This window comes from Corythoichthys intestinalis, chromosome 3, assembly GCF_030265065.1.
Source record: "Corythoichthys intestinalis isolate RoL2023-P3 chromosome 3, ASM3026506v1, whole genome shotgun sequence".
Classification (NCBI taxonomy): domain Eukaryota; kingdom Metazoa; phylum Chordata; class Actinopteri; order Syngnathiformes; family Syngnathidae; genus Corythoichthys; species Corythoichthys intestinalis.
The window spans coordinates 8,268,794-8,289,163 of NC_080397.1; the positions used below are offsets into that span (position 1 = coordinate 8,268,794).

A 20,370-nucleotide genomic window follows, 5' to 3' on the forward strand; every position below is an offset into this window, starting at 1 on the left:
TTTTTCCCCATTTAATATGCAGATTTCACACTCAACTCCATGGCAATGAAAGAGGCGATGGTCCATGAACGCTCATGGACTCACAGAAAACATCACGTCCATCACCAGCAGCAACAGAAATTGGAGCCCAGATAACACAGTGAAAAAGGTAAGTCACATGATTGTAACGAGCTATGTGATGTGGGTTGAAGGAAACAAAAGTTCATCCAGTATAAACCTGCTTTTGGCACCTGGAGCAGACTTGGCGTCCCCAACTTTATCGTTTCCGAACAAAGTAGACGCCTGCGACGACTGCCAGCGCTGCCTCTTATTGTCTGAGTGTAGGTGTGTTGGAGAGGTGAGGGAAAAGGTGACAGTATAGTATCCCAGAGAGGCAACTGGTCGGAGACAGCACTTTCTATAAGGTAAACAGGATCTCTCCTTCTGAAGGTCGAGGGAGGTGCTTCTCAAGGCCCCCACAGACAATACTCTGGGTATTATTAAAGGAAATGGCTAAGAATAGAGTACAAGCGAGAGAGGTGGCTCCTCTGGCCGTCGCGTTGTTTGGGTTAAATAAGCCAAAACGGAACATCATCTTTAGAAGAGTCCCTTCTCGAGCTTACATGCTGGGCGTGCCGTGCACACGCCAAACAAGAGCTTGATTGGAAACACTGATGGACAACAACGGTAAAAGAGCTGACGTGGAATGTCTTTCACTGCGAAAAGGTGGATTTATTGCACTTCATGGATTTGTAAGTTGAAGATATTTCAAATTATTTTCATAACAATAAAATTGTGTGTATCATCTGTGGTCAGTTATATTGCATCAGTCAAAAGTTAGTACCAAATATTAATGTACATGACAGATTAAGCAGAGTAGAATAGATTCGGTGATGTTGGTTCATTTACAATTCGCTTCAAAATTATGAAACAATTAAAGGCAGATTTTTCAACTCAGATTCAAACGGTCACTCTCATAAACGCTTTTTAGCTACACCAAACCTTTTAGTAACATTAGTTTTTTTCCACTCAAAAGCACTTAAAAATTAAACATTTTCTAAACACTATTTGCTTTAATGACCAATAGCACGGTTGCACATGAGTCAAATGATACAATGTACATGTGTAAAGGGTAACCTGAAACTACATTTTTTTTTTTTTAATGACGAATATAAGTCTAAAACGTCTGTAAAATTCTGATTCTCGTGATATTTTCAGATGTTAAAGTGGGAATGAGCATATACTGTATGTCAACATGATTTTTTTTTTTTTGTGATGATTGCTTCACTGTTTTTGCAATAATAAATATTTTTTCACTATTGTTAATCCTAAAATTGGCCATTCAGTGTTTTTAAAGACTATAAACCATATTATCAATTTAGCAAGAATATGTTGCAGGTCCAGTAGCATTTAGTGTGAATAAGTAGCGAGGTTTGACAGAACATTGGAGCTCATTCTGCTGCTGTCCAAAGTCCATTTTTAATGATATCTTGTGATGTTTGTAGCATGTGATGAATAATTAAAAAGCAATTGACTTAACCTACATTTACAGTACAGTATATGATGTATGTACTGCTATTTTTGTACTTTAAAGCCCACCTGACTATAAGTCGCACCCACCACATTTGACAAGAAACATGCATTTGTTTATAAATAAGTCACACTGGACTATAAAGTGCAGGTGTCTACATAGTATTATGGCATATTTACATCAAAGGAATGAAGGTCATTAGCATGAAAAAACCCAGAAATAAACCACATTGAACAATAAGCTGTAGATTTCAAAGCGAGTACTTTAGTAGTAGTTTTATTACAATGGCATCTACCATTGTTTATTGTTGTGAATTTGCACTAGAATTCACTAGACATAGAATTATATGTATTTGATTGCATATATTTTTTAACTTTATTAATAGTATCTTTTAAATCTTTGGTATCAAGGTGGTTACGTTAGCAGGTGCTCAAAAAACAATGTATCTTGGTGCACAATATGTGTAATTTTCTTTGCAATATGTGTTTAGCTTGACAGTTTACCTTACCTGGAATTTAATAAACCACTCGAAATCCATCAACATTGGACTCTTTTTGAGGGACTGTTGAACATCTGCCAAACTAGTCAGTTTGCATAAGCATATGGTCGATTTCGATCTTTGATCACCATCTTAAAATAGCCAAGCCTTTACTGGATGTTTATTGCCATCAATTGTAGTGAATGATTTAACTCATTGTAATACAGTAAAATCGAAATCTCACTAAATAAGGCTATGTTTTTTTTTTTCCTTTCTAATAAAATAACAATTCCAACATTGGGTGCACTTATCCCAACACACTATTCAACAACCACTGATCAGATCATTCTGAGAATTGATCCTATCAGATTAGAATGATCCACTACTTTGTTTTTTCCTCACAGATAAACCATGATCCCTATCACTGAACTGCGGTACTTTGTGGACACACAGCCAGCCTACCGCATCCTGAAACCATGGTGGGACGTGTTCACAGACTACATCTCCATCGTTATGCTTATGATCTCGGTGTTCGGGGGGACTCTGCAGGTCACCCAAGACAAGATGATCTGTCTGCCCTGCAAGTGGGTGGTCGATCAGACCTGCAAGAAGAACTTAAATTTGACATTCACATCACCTTTTTCTTTGGAACCCAAAGGAATCCAGTATGATTTGGACCGCCACCAGTATAACTATGTAGATGCTGTGTGCTACGAGACTAGATTGCACTGGTTTGCCAAGTATTTCCCCTACCTGGTGTTACTCCATACCCTTATTTTCCTAGCCTGTAGCAACTTTTGGTTCAAGTTTCCCCGCACTAGTTCCAAACTAGAGCACTTTGTTTCCATTTTACTGAAGTGCTTCGACTCGCCTTGGACCACTAGGGCTCTTTCAGAGACGGTGGTTGAAGAAAGTGATCCGAAACCAATGAAAATGAATGGTTCTTTGGAGCACAAGGAATCGGTTATTAGCGAAGATGTGGAAGCCAGTGTTCCAATGCTCCAGAGGACAAAGACGCGCCTCGAGCAGGGCATTGTCGATCGAACGGAGACCGGAGTTTTAGATAAGAAGGAAGGTGAGCAGGCTAAAGCACTCTTTGAAAAAGTCAAGAAGTTCCGAATACACGTGGAAGAGGGAGACATTGTATACAGACTGTACATCCGGCAGACAATTATCAAAGTCATCAAATTTATCTTGATAATCTGCTACACAGGGTATTATGTGAACGATATTAAGTTTAGCGTTGACTGCAGCGTCGATATTGAGAGTCTGACCGGTTACAGCGTGTACCGCTGTGCTCATCCGTTGGCTACACTTTTCAAAATCTTGGCCTGTTTTTACATTAGCTTAGTGGTGGTGTATGGCTTCATCTGCATGTATACACTGTGCTGGATGCTGCGACGCTCTCTCAAGAAGTATTCCTTCGAATCGATACGAGAAGAGAGCAGTTACAGTGACATACCCGATGTCAAGAATGACTTTGCATTCATGTTGCACATGATAGATCAGTATGATCCGCTGTACTCCAAGCGCTTCGCCGTGTTCCTGTCGGAAGTAAGCGAAAACAAACTGAGGCAGCTCAACCTCAACAATGAATGGACACTGGACAAGCTCAGGCAGAGGATAACGAAGAACTCACAAGAGAAGCTGGAGCTACATTTGTTCATGTTAAGCGGCATTCCTGACACGGTATTTGACCTGATGGAGCTGGAGGTTCTGAAACTTGAGCTCATACCAGACGTAACCATTCCACCGATAATCGCTCAGCTCATCAATCTGCGAGAGATGTGGCTTTACCATACGCCAGCCAAAATCGAAGCGCCGGCGTTGGCTTTTTTGCGGGAGAATTTGAAGTCGCTCCACATCAAATTCACAGATATCAAAGAGATTCCTTTATGGATTTACAGTCTGAAGAATCTGAGTGAACTTCATCTCACCGGGAATCTCAGCGCTGAGAACAACCGCTACATTGTCATTGACGGGCTGAGGGAGTTGAAACGACTCACGGTTCTTCGTCTTAAGAGCAATCTCAACAAACTTCCCCAGGTGGTGACAGACGTGGGCATGCACCTCCAAAAGCTGTCCGTCAATAACGAAGGCACCAAGCTAATGGTGCTCAACAGCCTGAAGAAAATGGTCAATCTGACCGAATTGGAGCTGATTCGTTGCGATCTTGAGCGCATCCCACACTCCATCTTCAGTTTGCACAACTTGCAGGAGATTGATTTGAAGGACAACAACCTGAAGACCATTGAGGAGATCATCAGTTTCCAGCACTTGCACAGGCTGGTCTGCCTTAAACTCTGGTATAATCAGATTGCCTACATTCCCATTCAGATCGGCACGCTCATCAACTTGGAGAAACTGTACCTGAACAGAAACAAAATTGAAAAGATTCCCGGCCAATTGTTTTATTGCCGCAAGCTTCGCTTTCTGGACCTGAGCCATAACAACTTAACCATACTTCCAACCGACATTGGCTCCCTGCAGAACCTTCAGTACCTTGCTGTGACTGCCAATAGAGTGAGTATATGACCTGTCGTTGAATCTACCCACATTTCAATTTAGTGTTTTTATTTACAAATAATCCCTTATTCCCAAAGTAATGTGAACAGTTCCGCTTTCAGTAGCCTTTTATTGGCGCGCAGGCCTGTGCAATGCTGTAGGCTAGGTTTAGATACACTAGGGTGTTAAACTTGGATTCTATTAGAATATAGGAAAAAAATGCTTAAGGTTGTCCAAGTTTTCAATATGGGAGATAAAATACAGATAGAGCTTCAGTTATTTTTTCTAAACTGAAAAAAATGCAATTTTAAAACCTCCTTTTATTAGCATTTACAAAAGAACAGTTATGTCTGGATGCAGCATTATAGCGCATTGTATTCTCTGATTATTTATATTATTGTAATGAAAAATATATATTTTTGAGATTATAAATTACAACAGCCAAAAATGGACAATCAAGAGGGAAAAAGAATAAAACAAGTTGATAAGAAAACTTGTCATTCGCATTTTACGTTTGGATCGACGAAGTTGATGAGCCGTTTCGTCGTTGGCAATTAATGAGTTAATGACCACGAATGTCGACGGGCAAATGGTAGAGGGGAAATATGGCTGAATCTAAACGAGATCAATAGATGATATGAGTTAATTTTAGTGATCGACCAAGCCCCCACAAAATCGGGCCTTGGCCAATCGATCAGTCCTTTATAAATGTCACATTTTACCTAACAGTTCCAGCCATCTGACCTTTACGTGCATTAACAATACAACTTTACTGAGCAATTCCTGGTCTGAGAACTGAAATGCTCAGCATGCTAGAAACCAAGACTGCATTGGTTGCATAAAAATAGGACGAAATGGGAATTTGTGGTTAGTAGATTTGTTTTAACAATACTTTTTTGGACTTTGCATTTATTTTTATTGATTGTGGTGGATATACTGCCTTCCAGTGGCAACAGTGAATATTACATAACTCATTTAATATGGCTGAATCCTGGTTCTTGCCAACATAAACTGCTAGTTTTTTTTTTTTTTTTTAAACATTCGTAATTTAGTTTACAGGTAAATTTAACTGGGTTTTTTTTGTTTTGTTTTGTTTTTTTTGGGGTAGGAATATGTGTTTGAACGATTTGTTAAGAGTATTGTAAAAAATAAAAATAAAAAAAGTTAGCATTTTATACCATCTAAGCTAGTGGACTATTGCTATGCAAGTTAGCCATGTGTTCTTTTGTTGTACCATAGACTTCATAATGTATTGACGGGGCACGGGGCCAATTTATGGGGGTCCTATCTCTGTCAAAGCTGACCAAGTGGAAACACAAAGAGCTTTTTCCATTGAAAATTCTTGTGAATAAATGCTTAAATCCCTGAATTCTTTATAGATGTGGACATAAAACAGTGTCCATTCTTGGTTAAAAGCAAAAACAAAAATGGCAAGTTAGCATTTATTTTACGTAAATATGTCGAATGTGCTGCTAGTCCATAAGTCATTGTGGTGGCCCCCTTAGTACAGTACAACAAGAGCTTTTTGTGTTGAAAATTCTTGTGAATAAATGCTTAAATCTCTGAATTCTTTATAGATATGGCCGAAAAACGCTGTCGATTCTTGGTTAAAAGCAAAATACCGGGCAGTTAGCAGTTATTTTACGTAAATATTGCGAAGTATAATGCCAATGCTGTAGCGGCTAATTTCTCCCATTGATTTTTTTCACAACGTTTCGAAAAGCTTGCATGGTACGAAAAAAATAAAAATTACCTTTACTCCTCGAACAAATCACTCCTGATACGGTCCTTCCTGTTTGGATGCAGTACAGCTTTCGTACTTTTTCAACCTAAATCTGGTGTTTGATTGCTGCATGTGACCAACTGCTAATAAATGAAGCGGAGTGTGGGACGGCCCCCTTCGGGATGGCGTGACGCAGTGAATGGGGAATGTGTCATGTCATATTTTATGAAGTTTATGGTTGTACTTAGATCATCACTTTATTTTTTAATGCTGTTTGAGGCTAAGCTCAGGTATTTTAATTTATTAGGGCCCGAGCACTAAGCGTGCGAAGGCCCTATTGTTTTGCAAAGGATTTTTTTTTTTTTTTTTTAATTTTTATTTTTCAGGGCAAATGAAAACGGCCAATTTGGAGGCCTGAACATGCACGAAAAGTCACCAAAATTTGCACATACGTCCGGAAAATTGTAAATTTCGATAATTTTGCAACGTTGCAAAAAAATATAACAAAATGGCTCAGTGGCGCCCCCTTGAAATTTTAAAATTGGCCTATAACATTAGGGTCTGTCAGCGTAGAGCAATGAAATTTGGGGGGTCTATACCTTGTCCAAAACCGCTCCAAAAAAGCATTTACACGCATATTCCAAACCCAACAGGAAATCGGTTATTTTGGATCAAATATGAAATTTTTATCGATTTACAGGGTGCACATTTGAGACCTTTTCGCCGAGGGAGTTAGTTGGATCATCTTCAAAATTGGTGAGACTGTTCAGGAGACATATGAGATCTTAAGTTTCTAAAATGGTGTGTTTTCATTCACGGGTCTGACCTGGGCGTGGTGCCAAAGTCGGCCATTTTTTCGGCAAAACACCGAATTCAGTAAATGGCTAATAATTCCTTGACACAACTTTCAATCTTTTTCATATCTGCCATGTATATGCGGTATCCCACCCTTAACACGAGTGCATTGAAATATTACCCATTAGGTCTAGCGCCCCCTAGTGAGAACAGGAAATGCCTTTTTTTACGAGACAGGTTCCTCCTCCAAGGGAAAAAAATCTGTTGACCTCAAACCTGCATCAGGGGAGCCTTAAGACCTGTGTTCAGATGCCTGATGAAAAATATTGAGGTTTCGTTGAGGCGGAGGGGTCCAAACAGGAAAGTGAAAATGAACGTCAACAATTTGTCACGCAAAAAACTTTGAACAGTCATAACTCGGCAGATATACAACATATCTGCGCCAAACTTCCCGTGTTTGTTGAGAGTCATACCCTGAAGGTTCTTGTAGGGGTCATTTGCATCAACTCTACAGTGCCAACTAGTGGCGACAGAAAGAAGTTTTAAAAAAGGCCTTTCCTATTGGGTTTTTTCAACATAGAGCAAGGAAATTTGGGGAGTAGATACCTTATGCAAAACTGCTCCAAAAAGTCTCTTGCACCCATATTCCAAATCCAACAGGAAATCGGGTATTTTGATTTCGAATGTGAAATTTTCATGGGTTCACAGTAGGAGTTTACATTTGGAGGCTTGAATATGCACAAAAACTCGTAAAAATTTGCACATACATGCGGCTTTAGATAACGTTCGATAATCTTGCAATGTTACGAAAAAATGTAGCAAAATGCCTCAGTGGCGCCCCCTTGAATTTTTCAAAAAGGCGTTTCCTATTAGGTTTTTTTAACAGAGAGTGATGAAATTTGGGGAGTCGATACCTTGTGCAAAACTGCTCCAAAAAGTCTCTTGCACCCATATTCCAAATCCAACAGGAAATCGGGTATTTTGGATCAAATGTGATATTTTTATCGGTTCACAGTAGGAGTTTACATTTGGAGGCTTGAACATGCACGAAAACTCTCAAAAATTTGGACATACATGCGGCTTTGCAAAACGTTCAATAATCTTGCAACGTTACGAAAACATGTAACAAAATGGCTCAGTGGCGCCCCCTTGAAATTTTCAAAAAGGCCTCTCCATTTAGGTTTTTTCAACGTAGAGGGATGAAATTCGGAGAGTCAATACCTTGTACAAAACTGCTCCAAAAAGTCTCTTGCATGCGTATTCCAAACCCAACAGGAAATCGGGTATTTTGGATTGAATGTGAATTTTTTATCGATTTACAGTGTGCACATTTTACACCTTGGCACCTAGGGAATTAGTTTGATCATTCTCAAAATTGGCGAGACTGTTCATGAGGCATATGAAATCTTAAGTTATCAAAATGGTGTGTTTTCATTCACGGGCCTGACCTGGGCGGGGTGCCAAAGTCGGCCATTTTTTCGCCAAAACACCGAATTCGGAAAATGACTGATAACTCCCTCATACAACGTTCAATCTATTTTAAATCTGGCATGTGTGTGAGGTATACAAGCCTGAGAACGACTGGATTGAAAATTTACCATTTGTGCCTGGCGCCTCCTAGTGGGAACAGGAAATGCCCTTTTTTACGGGACACACTCCTCCTCTAAAGGGAAAAAATCAATCTACCTCAAACCTGCATAAGGGAAGCCTTAAGACCTGTGTTCAGGTGCCTGATGAAAAATATTGAAGTTTCGTTGAAGCGGAGGGGTCCAAACAGGAAAGTGAAAATGACTGTCAACAATTTTTCTCTCCAAAAACTTTGAACATTCATAACTCGGCAGATATACAACATATCTGCGCCAAACTTCCTGTGCTTGTTGAGAGTCATACCCTGAAGGGCCTTGTAGGGGTCATTTGCATCAACCCTACAGCGCCAACTAGTGGCGATAGAAAGTCACTCGTTTTTCCAAAACATGTCCAGTTCTTTTCAGGTTGGTCATTGTAGTTTCAAGACCTATTAAAATACTTTTTTACGGCCCATGTCCACGTGTCTCTGTCTGTTGCCGTGACGACCCTTTGTTCGCCATTTAAAGGAAATATTTTTTTTCAGAGACTCAGGCAGCTTATAGAGCCACAATATTTGGCACACTTGGTTGAAATGGCCCAGTTAGAAGATTAATTTTAGTTTTGAATAAGGGCTTGGCTGCACAGCTCAGTAGTAGCTCCTTTTTTGTAGTACTCTCTCCAATAGGGGGTTTTATCTCTTGGGTGTGGGAATGTAAATAGGCGACTTTCGAGCATGTTAGGTTCTAATTAGATGATTAGAGAGGAGGATCTGCCACCACCCTGACCTGCACACAGTCCGAGTTGCGTGACGTCCGAGTTGCGCTAGATTGCGAGGGCCCGTTCAGTCCTGCTTGCAGGCCTAGTTTTTAAATTAAAGTGCAATTCTGCATAGTTTTAAGATACACTCGGGATTTTTTTTTGTGTTCGCATTTAATGCTCATTTGAAAGTGCAATCTTAGCAACCCTTTTGTTTTACATCTCCTAAAATGTATCCTGCAACGCATTAAATGTTCCTAATATAATTAATCAATTATTCGAATTAACGTTTAAAAAAAACATATAAGTCACGCCGGAGTGGGGGAAATTTACTTGATAAAATCCAACACATAGAACTGATATGTCATCTTGAAAGGCAATTTGAAATAAAAATACAATGGAGAACAACATGCTGAATAAGTGTACAGTATGATAATGTTACATGATGCATGAACAACGAAATGCGAACGTTGCCGGTATGTTAACATAACATAGCTACTGGTATTAAGAGTTATTGAGATAACTATAGTATAAAGAACATGCTAACAAGTTTACCAAAGCATCAGTGTCACTCCTAAACACCACAATAACATGTGAAATGATATAATGTGTTAATAATTTCATGTGTTAATAATTTCACACATAAGTCGCTCCAGAGTATAAATCGCACCCCCAGCCAAACTATGAAAAAAAACTGCGACTTATACTCAGAAAAATACTGTAATTGCAAAAAAAAAAAAAAAAAAAAAAAAGCCTGTTGGAGGGCTTGAGGCTCCGGCGCAGAATTGGACAAAACTGCGTGAATTGCGCGCACATTTGGAGACTAAATTACGTTTATAATAATCGGATTGCATTATCGGTTGAATTTTTTAAAATCTGGATTATAAGTGTGGTGTCATAATTGCCATTATCGGACGCTAATTATCGGTAAATGATATCATGCTTCGTTAAACCAAACACAAATCTCCTTAGTTTAGTGCTTTGTCTACGTGATGTGTTGTCATTCATCTGATGCAAAAGAATGAATAGCTTACTTTGATCATAACAACTGATGGAAATGTTTCCCTCTTTTCTCCACCCTGCGCTGTAAACCACATCGACATGAAGATCGAAAGCCTACCCAATGAGCTTTTCCAGTGCAAGAAACTGCGTACTTTGAACCTGGGCAACAACTGCCTGCAGTCCCTACCGTCACGTTTCGGTGAGCTGACCGGACTGACGCAACTGGAGCTGCGAGGCAACCGTTTGGAGTGTCTGCCTGTGGAGCTGGCCGAGTGCAGGCAGCTGAAGAGAACTGGTCTCATTGTAGAAGAAGACCTCTTCAACACTCTTCCCACAGAGGTCAAAGAACAATTGTGGAGAACGGATAAAGAGCAGATCTAAGTGCAACACAGACGGGAAGTGTGTCATGTACAGCCAGTAAGTTAGGAAAAAAATTCACCAGTTTGGCACAATTTTTGTTCTTTCAATGCTTAAAATTTCCAACTGACTTTTGGATGGACACTCTTACCCACTAATAAGGCAATAATAGGGAACACTATCGATCCCAAAGGGAAATTTGAGAAGCAGTGCCATTGTGATGTTTGTTTACATTTTATGCATCTCAATGATGGTGGAGAATATGAAATTCATATTTAAAATGATACTGTATTCCAACTAAACTGAGTGCTCCGGCCCAAGCACTAAAAAGGACAGTCTTCTGTCAGGGAGCCACACTGAGATGCCAAGGTGACCCTGCATGGTCTTTGTTTTGTATTATCCAGCAGACTTAGCGTTAGTGATGGACATTGAGACGATTCTTTCCAAGGACATGATTAAGCAGATTAAAAAAATAACATTAAGCTCATTATATCCTGTTGTATGTTCCATATGTATTTACAAAGTACAACTACACTGTCAAGTTGACAATCATTGATTTAAGTTTGAATCAAAACTAACGTGTGCCAGCTCCACGTCACTTGGATTTACTTGTCTGTTATGTTTTGGGGTGGGGGGTTCCCATTAATTCAGGCATGCAAGCATATACTGTACAAATATTTAGAAAGATGTGAATAAGAGGTGTGATCCAAAGCAATTAATATATGGCAAAATATGTGTGGGTGCATGTAAGGGAGAGTGCGCAGTCATAGCTAGTTGCTTGGTCTAGATTTCAAGCGTGGAACCTGACCCTCGAGATTATTATTTAACCACCTGTTACGCACAATTACTTTGAATAAATGGGGGGGGGGGGGGGGGGTGTCATGACTTTTTGTCATAGTCTATCTTGTGGCGTGATGATATACCATACATCGACCAGAGACACAAAAAAATATAATGGTTTTTATTACAACTGCTCTGTGTGGCCACTTGCCTTAAAGTTCACTCCTTCAGTTTTAATGTACTGTTGCTGTTTTTTATTTTTCAATGTGAGTGATACTTAGTACACTTGACCACCCATTAAAGCTCATGTGGAAGACTACTCGGCGCCAAATAGTCACGACTGAAACAGCGTTTGTGTGTATTGTTTTGTAATCATTTGTTTTTCAATAAATTGACCGTTACTCGATCGGAGCTGAACTGGAAGGTGAATTAACTGATGAATGGGAACCATTGTGACAGTGGTTTTGCTCCTTTTTCATGATTACATTGTAGTGTATGTCATTACTTTGCCATCTAATGTTCAAATATTTCCCAATTGTTTTGTTCATGAGCCATGGATGTTTGAAATGAAAAATCAATCAAATACAAATCTTTTACAAATACAATTGTGAACTGTCTAATAACTGAATATTCAATTAACACTTTTTCTGCCATTGGTATATAAGACCACGATAGTAACTGTTGCAAGGCATTTAATTAGCTAAAATGCTATTTATTGTATCGTTGTTGGACCACAGTCAACTGCAATATTTTTATATTGCTATCAAAATGAGATGTGCATAATGCCTTTCAGTGAAAATGCCGATTAATGATCAATTATGAAATATGAAGATACACAGACTTGGACATTACGAAACCCAGTGTAAGAAAAGGAAATACTGTTCCTATTTCACTTTTCTGCTGATTTGTACATTTATTTAATTTAAAAGCTGCGTGAGTCCTAACCCTTTATGTATTTTTGTAATTAATGGTTAGTCATTTCTTTTTATAAATCATTAATGAATAAATAAAAATTAAGTAAAAGCAAAATTAAAATTGATTAAAAAAAACACACACAAAAACAAATACACTCTGGCTATAGCCACTTATAAATTATTATTTAGTCGTATAAATTATGACTAAATGAATGTTGAGTTAAAAAATAGTGTTTATTTTTAGTAGTAGTAATAGTTACTTAGCTATTTTAGTTGGACGTCCAGCGCCGTTAGTGGCAGGAACTAATTCTGCCTACTAGTACATGTTTTCACACGAACGTATTTCATCGACACACCTGTTCCTGGTCTCAACGTTTAAAATGGTAACTTGTTTTAAATCTTTACGTAGTGTTATCGCATTAATATATTTTAGAGCAACACGTCGTATACTTCTTCTTTTGTTTTGTGTGTTCGTGTTATTTACATAATAGTTTTTTTTTCTTTCACTAACTCACCAAAGGGAATAATTTCACGTTAACGTGTGTTGGTGTTTGTGTGCAGGCTGTTACACTTCACACAGATATAGGAGACATCAAAATTGAAATATTTTGTGAACGCGCACCGAAAACGTGCGAGGTCAGTAATAAAGCTTGTATTTTTTCCGTTTCAGATGGTTCTCATTTCATGCATTTCATAAATGGCTGTAATTTTATTTCTTATTAAGACACAATGGAAATCATCCTGACTAAATAATACATAATTTTAGAATTTCCTTGCCTTGTGTGCCAGTGGGTTCTACAAAGGATGCATCTTCCACCGAAATATTAAAGGCTTCATGGTGCAAACTGGAGACCCGACAGGTAAAAGATGGCATACTTTTCGAATGTCACCCGCGTTTGTGTGATTTATTTTTCCTCTCGAAATGCCAAATCCTGCAGGCACTGGCAAAGGAGGAACGAGCATATGGGGACGCAAATTTGAAGATGAATTCAGCGAACATTTAAAAGTGAGTGGGTTTAACTCATTGGTTGCCATCGACGGTATTAAACGATCAATCCATTTAGACTGAATGAGTAAAAATAAATTGGACGTCTTGCACCGTCAATGGCACTAAAATATAAGCGATTGACCGATATGGGTTTTTCGGGACCGATACTGATTATTAGTAGTTAGAGCTGCTGACAACTGATTTATGGAGCCGATATTCATTTGCAGTTAAAGTGTAAAAATTGGTGTAAAAAAATTGAATTATGCAAACACTGAACTTCATTGAAATGCCTAAAGCATGTTTATTGAATCGCACAAATAGAAAATATTAGCTCCAGAAGTACCTGAATTTCCTTGACTCGGAAACATCTCTTATAAAGTTGGGGGAAAAAAAGGTTAAATAAATAGCTCTGAAATTTTTCCACAGAAAATACAATTGGTCAAATATTCAAATATCGGTGCCGATAATTTGCCCGGCCGATAATCGGTCTATCTCTATACTAAAAGACGAGCATTTACAACTAATACTCCCTGTTTGAATTAATTGGACGTCTATAGTTGTCAATGGCAGCCAATAAGTTAAATACAATAGAAAAATAAACTTGTGGTATTGGGGACGTTAAAGGTTGATTTATATTCGTATTAATTTTGTTTTATTGTATTTTAATAATTTTATTAAAATGTACATATGAATAATATTTTAAGATAATTACACTGGCCATTTTTTTCTTGTTTTTATTCTAAACTAAAGCACACCGTTTTTCTCTGCACTTAAGTTTTCATGAAATTGTTAGGTATTCTTATTAGTGTTTTTTATTTTTTATTTATTTTTTTTTTATTTTTTTTTTTATTATTATTTTTTTTTATCAGTGGTGGGCTCAGTAGTCAAAATATTACTCAAATAAAAGTAGTCATCCAAAAAATGTATTCACGTACAAGTAAGAAAGTATTGGGGGAAAGGAATACTGAAGTAATGAGTAACATTGTGAGCAACCGCTAAAGATGTTTGATTTTTTTTTCTTTTCTTTTTCTTTTTTTTTTTTTTTTTTTTTTTACAGCACAATGTTATCTGTATGAACTGGTATTATTATACTCTATGATAACTTATAAGATAACCACATTAAGCCAAAGAAATACAACAACAACAGCAACAACAAAACATTGAATTCCGGCAAGAGAAAAAAAATCTACAGAAATGAAGCATTATTCATCCAAAGAGCATGAGTGCCCGCTAGAGGAGTAAATATATACAAATAAAAATAAAATAATAATACAAATAAAAACTGTGAGAGATTAAAATCTACACTTTCGAGTTATGTTGACGGCGTGTCAAATACTTAGTTTTTTAAAAATGCTTTAAAGAAGCCACTTGATTGAACAGGCCTGGCGTAATCATTGAGCTTGAGTCTGATTGGTGTAATGGAGTCATGTGATTGTTAATGCGACATCTCATTGATGAAACTGCTTGAGCCACTGTTGGCGTCTCTGGAAATAAAATAAGGAAAATCTGATATGTAGAATAAAGAGGAAAAATGTAACGACTAGTGTAGCCCGAAGTTTCGGAGTAAGAGCAGCATTTCTTCTTCAGAAATCTACTCAAGTAAAAGTATGGCTTAGTAAAAGTACTGATAGAAGTACATTTTCCTCAAAAAAATAATCAAGTAAATGTAGCGGAGTAAATGTAAGAGATGGCTTGAGTGTCGAGGGCTGAAGAAGATGGGAAAAACAGCCGACTTGATCCAGAGGTAGCTTTTTTATCAACACCTTTCTTGTCTGCATTGCCCTAAGCCACTGACAATGATATTCTCCTGTTTCAACAATCTATTCTTTACCACCATATGCCCTGTCTTTCTTATATATTATATCCAGGGGTGCACATAAGTGGTCCGCATGCGCGCATGCGTACTGGACGTAGCCAAATGCGCTGGCCCTCAACGGCTTCCATACGCTTTTGCGTACCGATGGCTGACCACTGTGTTTGCGGCGGACACGAGAAAATAACTTCTCAAAATTTTGAAGAGGCAGGCCACACTGAGTAATTACTTTAGTGATGGGACGAAATGAGCCGAGGTTCCGAAGCTTGTGTCGAGTAATGGGAGGGGGGTTTCCACGAAGCTTGTAGCTAGGCGCGCTTCATTTCGGCAAAACCCGGAAATGATGACGTGGGAAGCCTCGCCGGCGGCCGGCTGAATCTCATGAGTGCTTCGGAAGTGATCCAACGTTTGGCGCACATTGCAAAAACAGGACAGACTGCGGTATAAATTGGTTGCAAAACGCAATGCAGACCTGTTAAGTTTCACGATTTGGTCGGGAGACTCCCGATTTTGACCCCAATGCTCACGCCTCACGATTAGAAAGCCAAATCTCCCGATTTTCCAAAAATGTCAATTTTTTTTTTTTTTTTTTTTTTTTACGTTATTGTTTGTCACCGTTTTGTAACGATACCATTCGGCCCGATTCGGAAAGTGACCAACAACGAATAGCCTGGCCGTCTCCGACTTCCCTGCCCTCACTCCCCTTCAGAGCTGGAAAAGCCCAACCAATCATCTGACAGGGAGGGAAGAGGCGAAGCACCACCGACTTCCCAAGATGCTGGCACTAATAAACCGGCTTTTAGACTGGTTCAAGTCTTTATTTTGGAAGGAAGAGATGGAGCTGACCCTGGTCGGCCTCCAGTATTCGGGAAAAACGACGTTCGTCAACGTAATTGCCGTAAGTCTTACCTGCCAGCGATAGCTAACTAGCCTAATGCTAATAGCATTAGAGCTAATGATGGGAGAACAATGAGGAAGAAGTCGCTGCTACCTACCCCCACAATATATGAATTTAAGTGAGAAAGCATATCGTTACTTACTTGAAGTTTAATCATTTAGATTCGCTATTATGCTAAAGCTAAAGTGTATACTATACACTTTATTACATTATATCATTATTACTGTGCTGAAACAAAAAATATAAAGTTTCAATTCTAGGTTACAATTCAATTAAAAAACTGCCATGACAAAGATACTTTTAAAAACAAATATGATTAATTTTCTAAATGATGTAATTAATGTTTTTAATCTTGCTGATTTAGTCTGACGAAACCCTAATTGGAGTGATGGTTGATGAGATGAAGAGGCTGCTGAGGAAGCTGATGTCCAAATTTGTGCAAATGGATGTAATCAGGAAAGCTGAGGAAATCCTAGATGTTGATTACAGGAACAAGGAGAACTGGCATGACACAGGCAACATAGCAGTATCACATGATGCCAGACAATACATGGAGCAAGTTGAAGACTATCTCTAATGCCACCAAAAAGAGGTTCTTTGACAGTGTAGTTAATTTTTACACAAGTGTTGTGACCAAAATGAACTTGAAAAAAAAATGGTTGCATTTTGTCTTAGCGATTGTCGCGCGCGCGTCATCGGGGTTGGCAACCACAAATCTCCCTATTTGCAATTTCTACAACTTAACAGGTATGGCAATGGCGATCGCCTGTTATCTCACATTTTGTGGATTTCGGGCTCCTGTACTTGTTACATTTGTGCGCAACAGTGCAACCAGTGCAATCTTTTTTCGAGCCTTGTCCTTTGCTTGCGATGGAACCTGCGAGAAAAGAGCGATCCTCCCCTGTATGGGAACATTTTGATTTGATTGCTTTCAATAAGGTAAGGGAGAAAAACTACTTTAATATAAATGTGAGTGTGTGTGTGTACCTATCTGAACCAGTGACGTGCGGTCAGGGGAGGCAGGTGAGGAAGAGCCTCACCGCATCATCATGACAAAAAAATAATTATAGCATCAAATTTATATTAATATTTGTCCATTGCTCTTTATGTATGACTCATTTCAAACATTTTTTATAGTCAAAATCGCTGAATTTGCCCATTTCCTGTTCAAATAACGAAATGAAACGAGAGGTGCGGCAGCAACGAGTAAAGCCTCACCTCTGATTGCGCAATCCATAACAAACTGGGTTGATACATGGAATTGGAGCGTGCTGGTTGCCGTACATCTGCATGTCGCCATTATAATGTTTCCAGATACGTTTATTTGACCTGATTTTCCACAGTCTGGCTAATGTCTTTAACCCTTAAAGTTTAATTTTTGTTAGCGACATACTTAGTTTTGCTGATGGGAAATAAAACCGCTGTGAAAAGGCACAGCTTGCGGCAGATAGTACTCTGCCGCACTGAAAGGGGGCGTACGTGAAACTGGACTTTCCGTCAAAAGTGGACGCGATTAACAACACCGGAGCTAAAAGGTTTGCTTCAAACTACGGGACAGAAGATAACTCGCGCTTTTCAAACGGACTGGTACACCCGAAAAGACTGGCTATGTGGCTGTCCTTCGAAAAAATCGGCTTTGCTGCTTTCCCTGCCTTTTTTTCTCAACTTGTGCCAATGTCTGGACTAACACGAGATATTGTGACATTAAAAAACTACCACGAAGCCTCAGCAAACACGAGAGCTCGACCACTCACATTCAAAGCCTGATTGCTTTAAAAACTTTTGGAAGCTCAAGGATCGATTTGGCTTTGACGAACAGCGGAAGCTCAACGGTAGCATCCAGAATGGTAAGGTAAAGAGTTTGAAATACCTCATTAATGCAACCTGCATCCTAGCTAAACAGGAGTTAACATTTCGTGGTAACGATGAGCGTGTAAGCTCTTCTAAACGTGGCATATATGTAGAACGATTACATGGTTTTGCTAAGAAAGATGAAAGGTTAGCTACACATTTGGACATATCCACTGTGTGTTCTGGCTTGTCAAATAGAACACAGCGATCTAATTGAAGCAATCCTCTCCATTGAGGCGGAGAGATTTTTTTAAGGTAAAGGAAAATAAGGAGGACTTTTACAAAAAAGGGCGTAGGTTTGCATAGGGACGGTAGGGACATAACACTACCAACTTTTCAGGATGCTAAAATTAACGTTTAACCAACGTTTAAGCAACCTTACCTTTTTTGCATGATATAATGTTCAGTTATATAGAGAATTTAGATCTTTCAATAGTTCCATATGTTGTAAGGATAGAATTGACCCTACCATTATTAAGTGAATTATTTTCATTATGTTTATGCTAATAAAAACCAGACATTTATTCAGGAAGTTTTCAAAATGTTTCTTTAGTATTTTTTGAAAACAAAGGTTTGAATCGAACAGTGTATCATCTGAACCAATGCACATAAAAGTTATTATCAGTAGATAAGGATTTATTTTGCATTGATCATTTTGCCTATTAATTAACTAGGTTCATATACATGAGAAATGTGGCCCTTTGCCCCCTTCATCCAATCTGTTTGGTCTTATTAATGTCCCGTCCCCAGCAAAAAGTGTGCCTACATGCAGGTTATGCTGTTATATCGTCCCTACGAATGTTGAGACCAAACCTATGCTCTTCCAAAGTAACGGCGGCTTTTGTGGTGAAGGACAGGCGCAAGACCACAAACAGTTTTCATTTCAATCTTATAAAAAAAAATTTTTTTTTAAAGAGCTTAGACTAAGAAAAATACAATAGAATATTTAAAAACTAAATTTTGGCCTTAAATAAAATATTCTTTGTTTTTCTTTTCACACTTTTTGTTTAGCAATCTGTAATAAATTGATTAAAGTATCAGAATTACAAGTTTTAAAAACAACTGAATATTTCACTAAAGGTCAGAATTGAATTCTGTGGTTTTGTACACCACTCTTTACTCTCATTTATGTTGCATGAATTATCGCAAATGCATGTTATTTTCTTACTTTGACGTATCGATAATATGTACCGTGTGTGCGTGTTTTGTGAAGAATGCTGATGAGATATGAAATAACCAGTAGCCAATTGAGTAAGCTACCCTTTTTGGTTTATATATTTGGAAATCTGACACTAAAGGAGTCAGTGCCTCACCAACCATGAACCTCACCGCACGTCACTGATCTGAACCAAACGTCAACAGAATGAACAATCCATTAGTGTACTGGGAGGCACAAAAGAATACCTACCCAAATTTATATAAACTGGCACTCACATTTCTCTGCACCCCAGCTTCATCTGTGCCTTGTGAAAGAATATTTTCTAAAGCTGGTGAAATATTTTCCAAAAAAAAAGAAACTGTTTAAAGCCAGCCACTGTGGGAAAGCTATTATTTCTAAATAAAAATGAATAACAAATTACCCTTAGCACTTGTTGTATTTTGTTCACATACTAAATTACTAACACAAGCACATTCATATCTTTGTCTTAAGCAAATAGCCATTGAATTCTTAACAATGTTGACCTCTTGGGCTTCTAGACCACTTGATGGCGCCATAGGGTAAATGAAGCACCATGAAGCTTTGCTACATGTGCAAACCAATTGGCTGCAAAGCTTCATTGCTTCATGAGGCTTCATTTGGCCATCACTAAATTACTTCCGTGTTCCCCCACCCCCGTCAAAAGACAGACAGACGACTGAGACGTCACCGGAGCTACCGAAAAAAAGGACTTTTGCTGAAAAGTGGCTACAGGAGGTACCATGGCCAGAAGCAAATGATGCTCGCACGGAAATGCGGTACAAAATGTGCCGTGAGAATCCCAATATCGCCGATAAGAGCAGCGCATTTTATGTAGGGTCAAAGAATTTCAGCCATCCAAACTTTGAAAAGCACGAAAAAAACAGAGAGCATGTGGCAATTAAGCAAACTATCGATGTCAAACAGGACCCCACTCGCCCTATGGACAAGTGGCGGAATAAAGTTAATGAACAGCGACATGCACTGACAAACGTGTTTTTGCTCGCATTTTACAAAGCTAAACATGCACGTTCAATGAGGTCTTATGAGGAGGATATCCCACTTTTAAAAAGGCTTGGAGTTAACGTGGGAGCCGCATAATGCCCTTTATTTTGAATTGGTGCTTCTTATTTCTTTACATTTCACTTCAAAGTAATGGCAATTTTGTTGTGCCAGTTGATGTTAATCAAGCATTAACTGTTTGTTTGTCATTAATTGTTCATTCTTGATTTGAAAAAATACATATACAATGGTACC

The 20,370-nt window shown here is 38.5% G+C and overlaps 3 protein-coding genes across 3 annotated transcripts in view; all 3 read left to right on the forward strand.

Annotated features, from left to right (window-relative positions):
- Window positions 1-11,552, forward strand: part of LOC130913049 (volume-regulated anion channel subunit LRRC8A) — an 11,934-nt gene extending 382 nt beyond the window's left edge. The window contains exons 2-4 of the mRNA XM_057831326.1: window positions 23-148; window positions 2,393-4,511; window positions 10,441-11,552. Coding sequence (XP_057687309.1) covers window positions 2,400-4,511; window positions 10,441-10,716 — 2,388 coding nt within the window. The 5' untranslated portion in view covers window positions 23-148; window positions 2,393-2,399 and the 3' untranslated portion in view covers window positions 10,717-11,552. The remainder of the gene's footprint in view (window positions 1-22; window positions 149-2,392; window positions 4,512-10,440) is intronic.
- The window catches only part of ppil3 (peptidylprolyl isomerase (cyclophilin)-like 3), a 21,723-nt gene continuing 1,417 nt past the window's right edge, over window positions 65-20,370 (forward strand). The window contains exons 1-4 of the mRNA XM_057831331.1: window positions 65-148; window positions 12,948-13,022; window positions 13,153-13,246; window positions 13,325-13,392. Of these exons, the coding sequence (XP_057687314.1) occupies window positions 65-148; window positions 12,948-13,022; window positions 13,153-13,246; window positions 13,325-13,392 (321 nt within the window). The remainder of the gene's footprint in view (window positions 149-12,947; window positions 13,023-13,152; window positions 13,247-13,324; window positions 13,393-20,370) is intronic.
- The window catches only part of LOC130913053 (3-oxoacyl-[acyl-carrier-protein] reductase FabG-like), a 20,745-nt gene continuing 18,195 nt past the window's right edge, over window positions 17,821-20,370 (forward strand). Inside the window, exon 1 of the mRNA XM_057831330.1 lies at window positions 17,821-17,937. The gene's annotated coding sequence lies outside the window, so the exon portion shown is untranslated. The remainder of the gene's footprint in view (window positions 17,938-20,370) is intronic.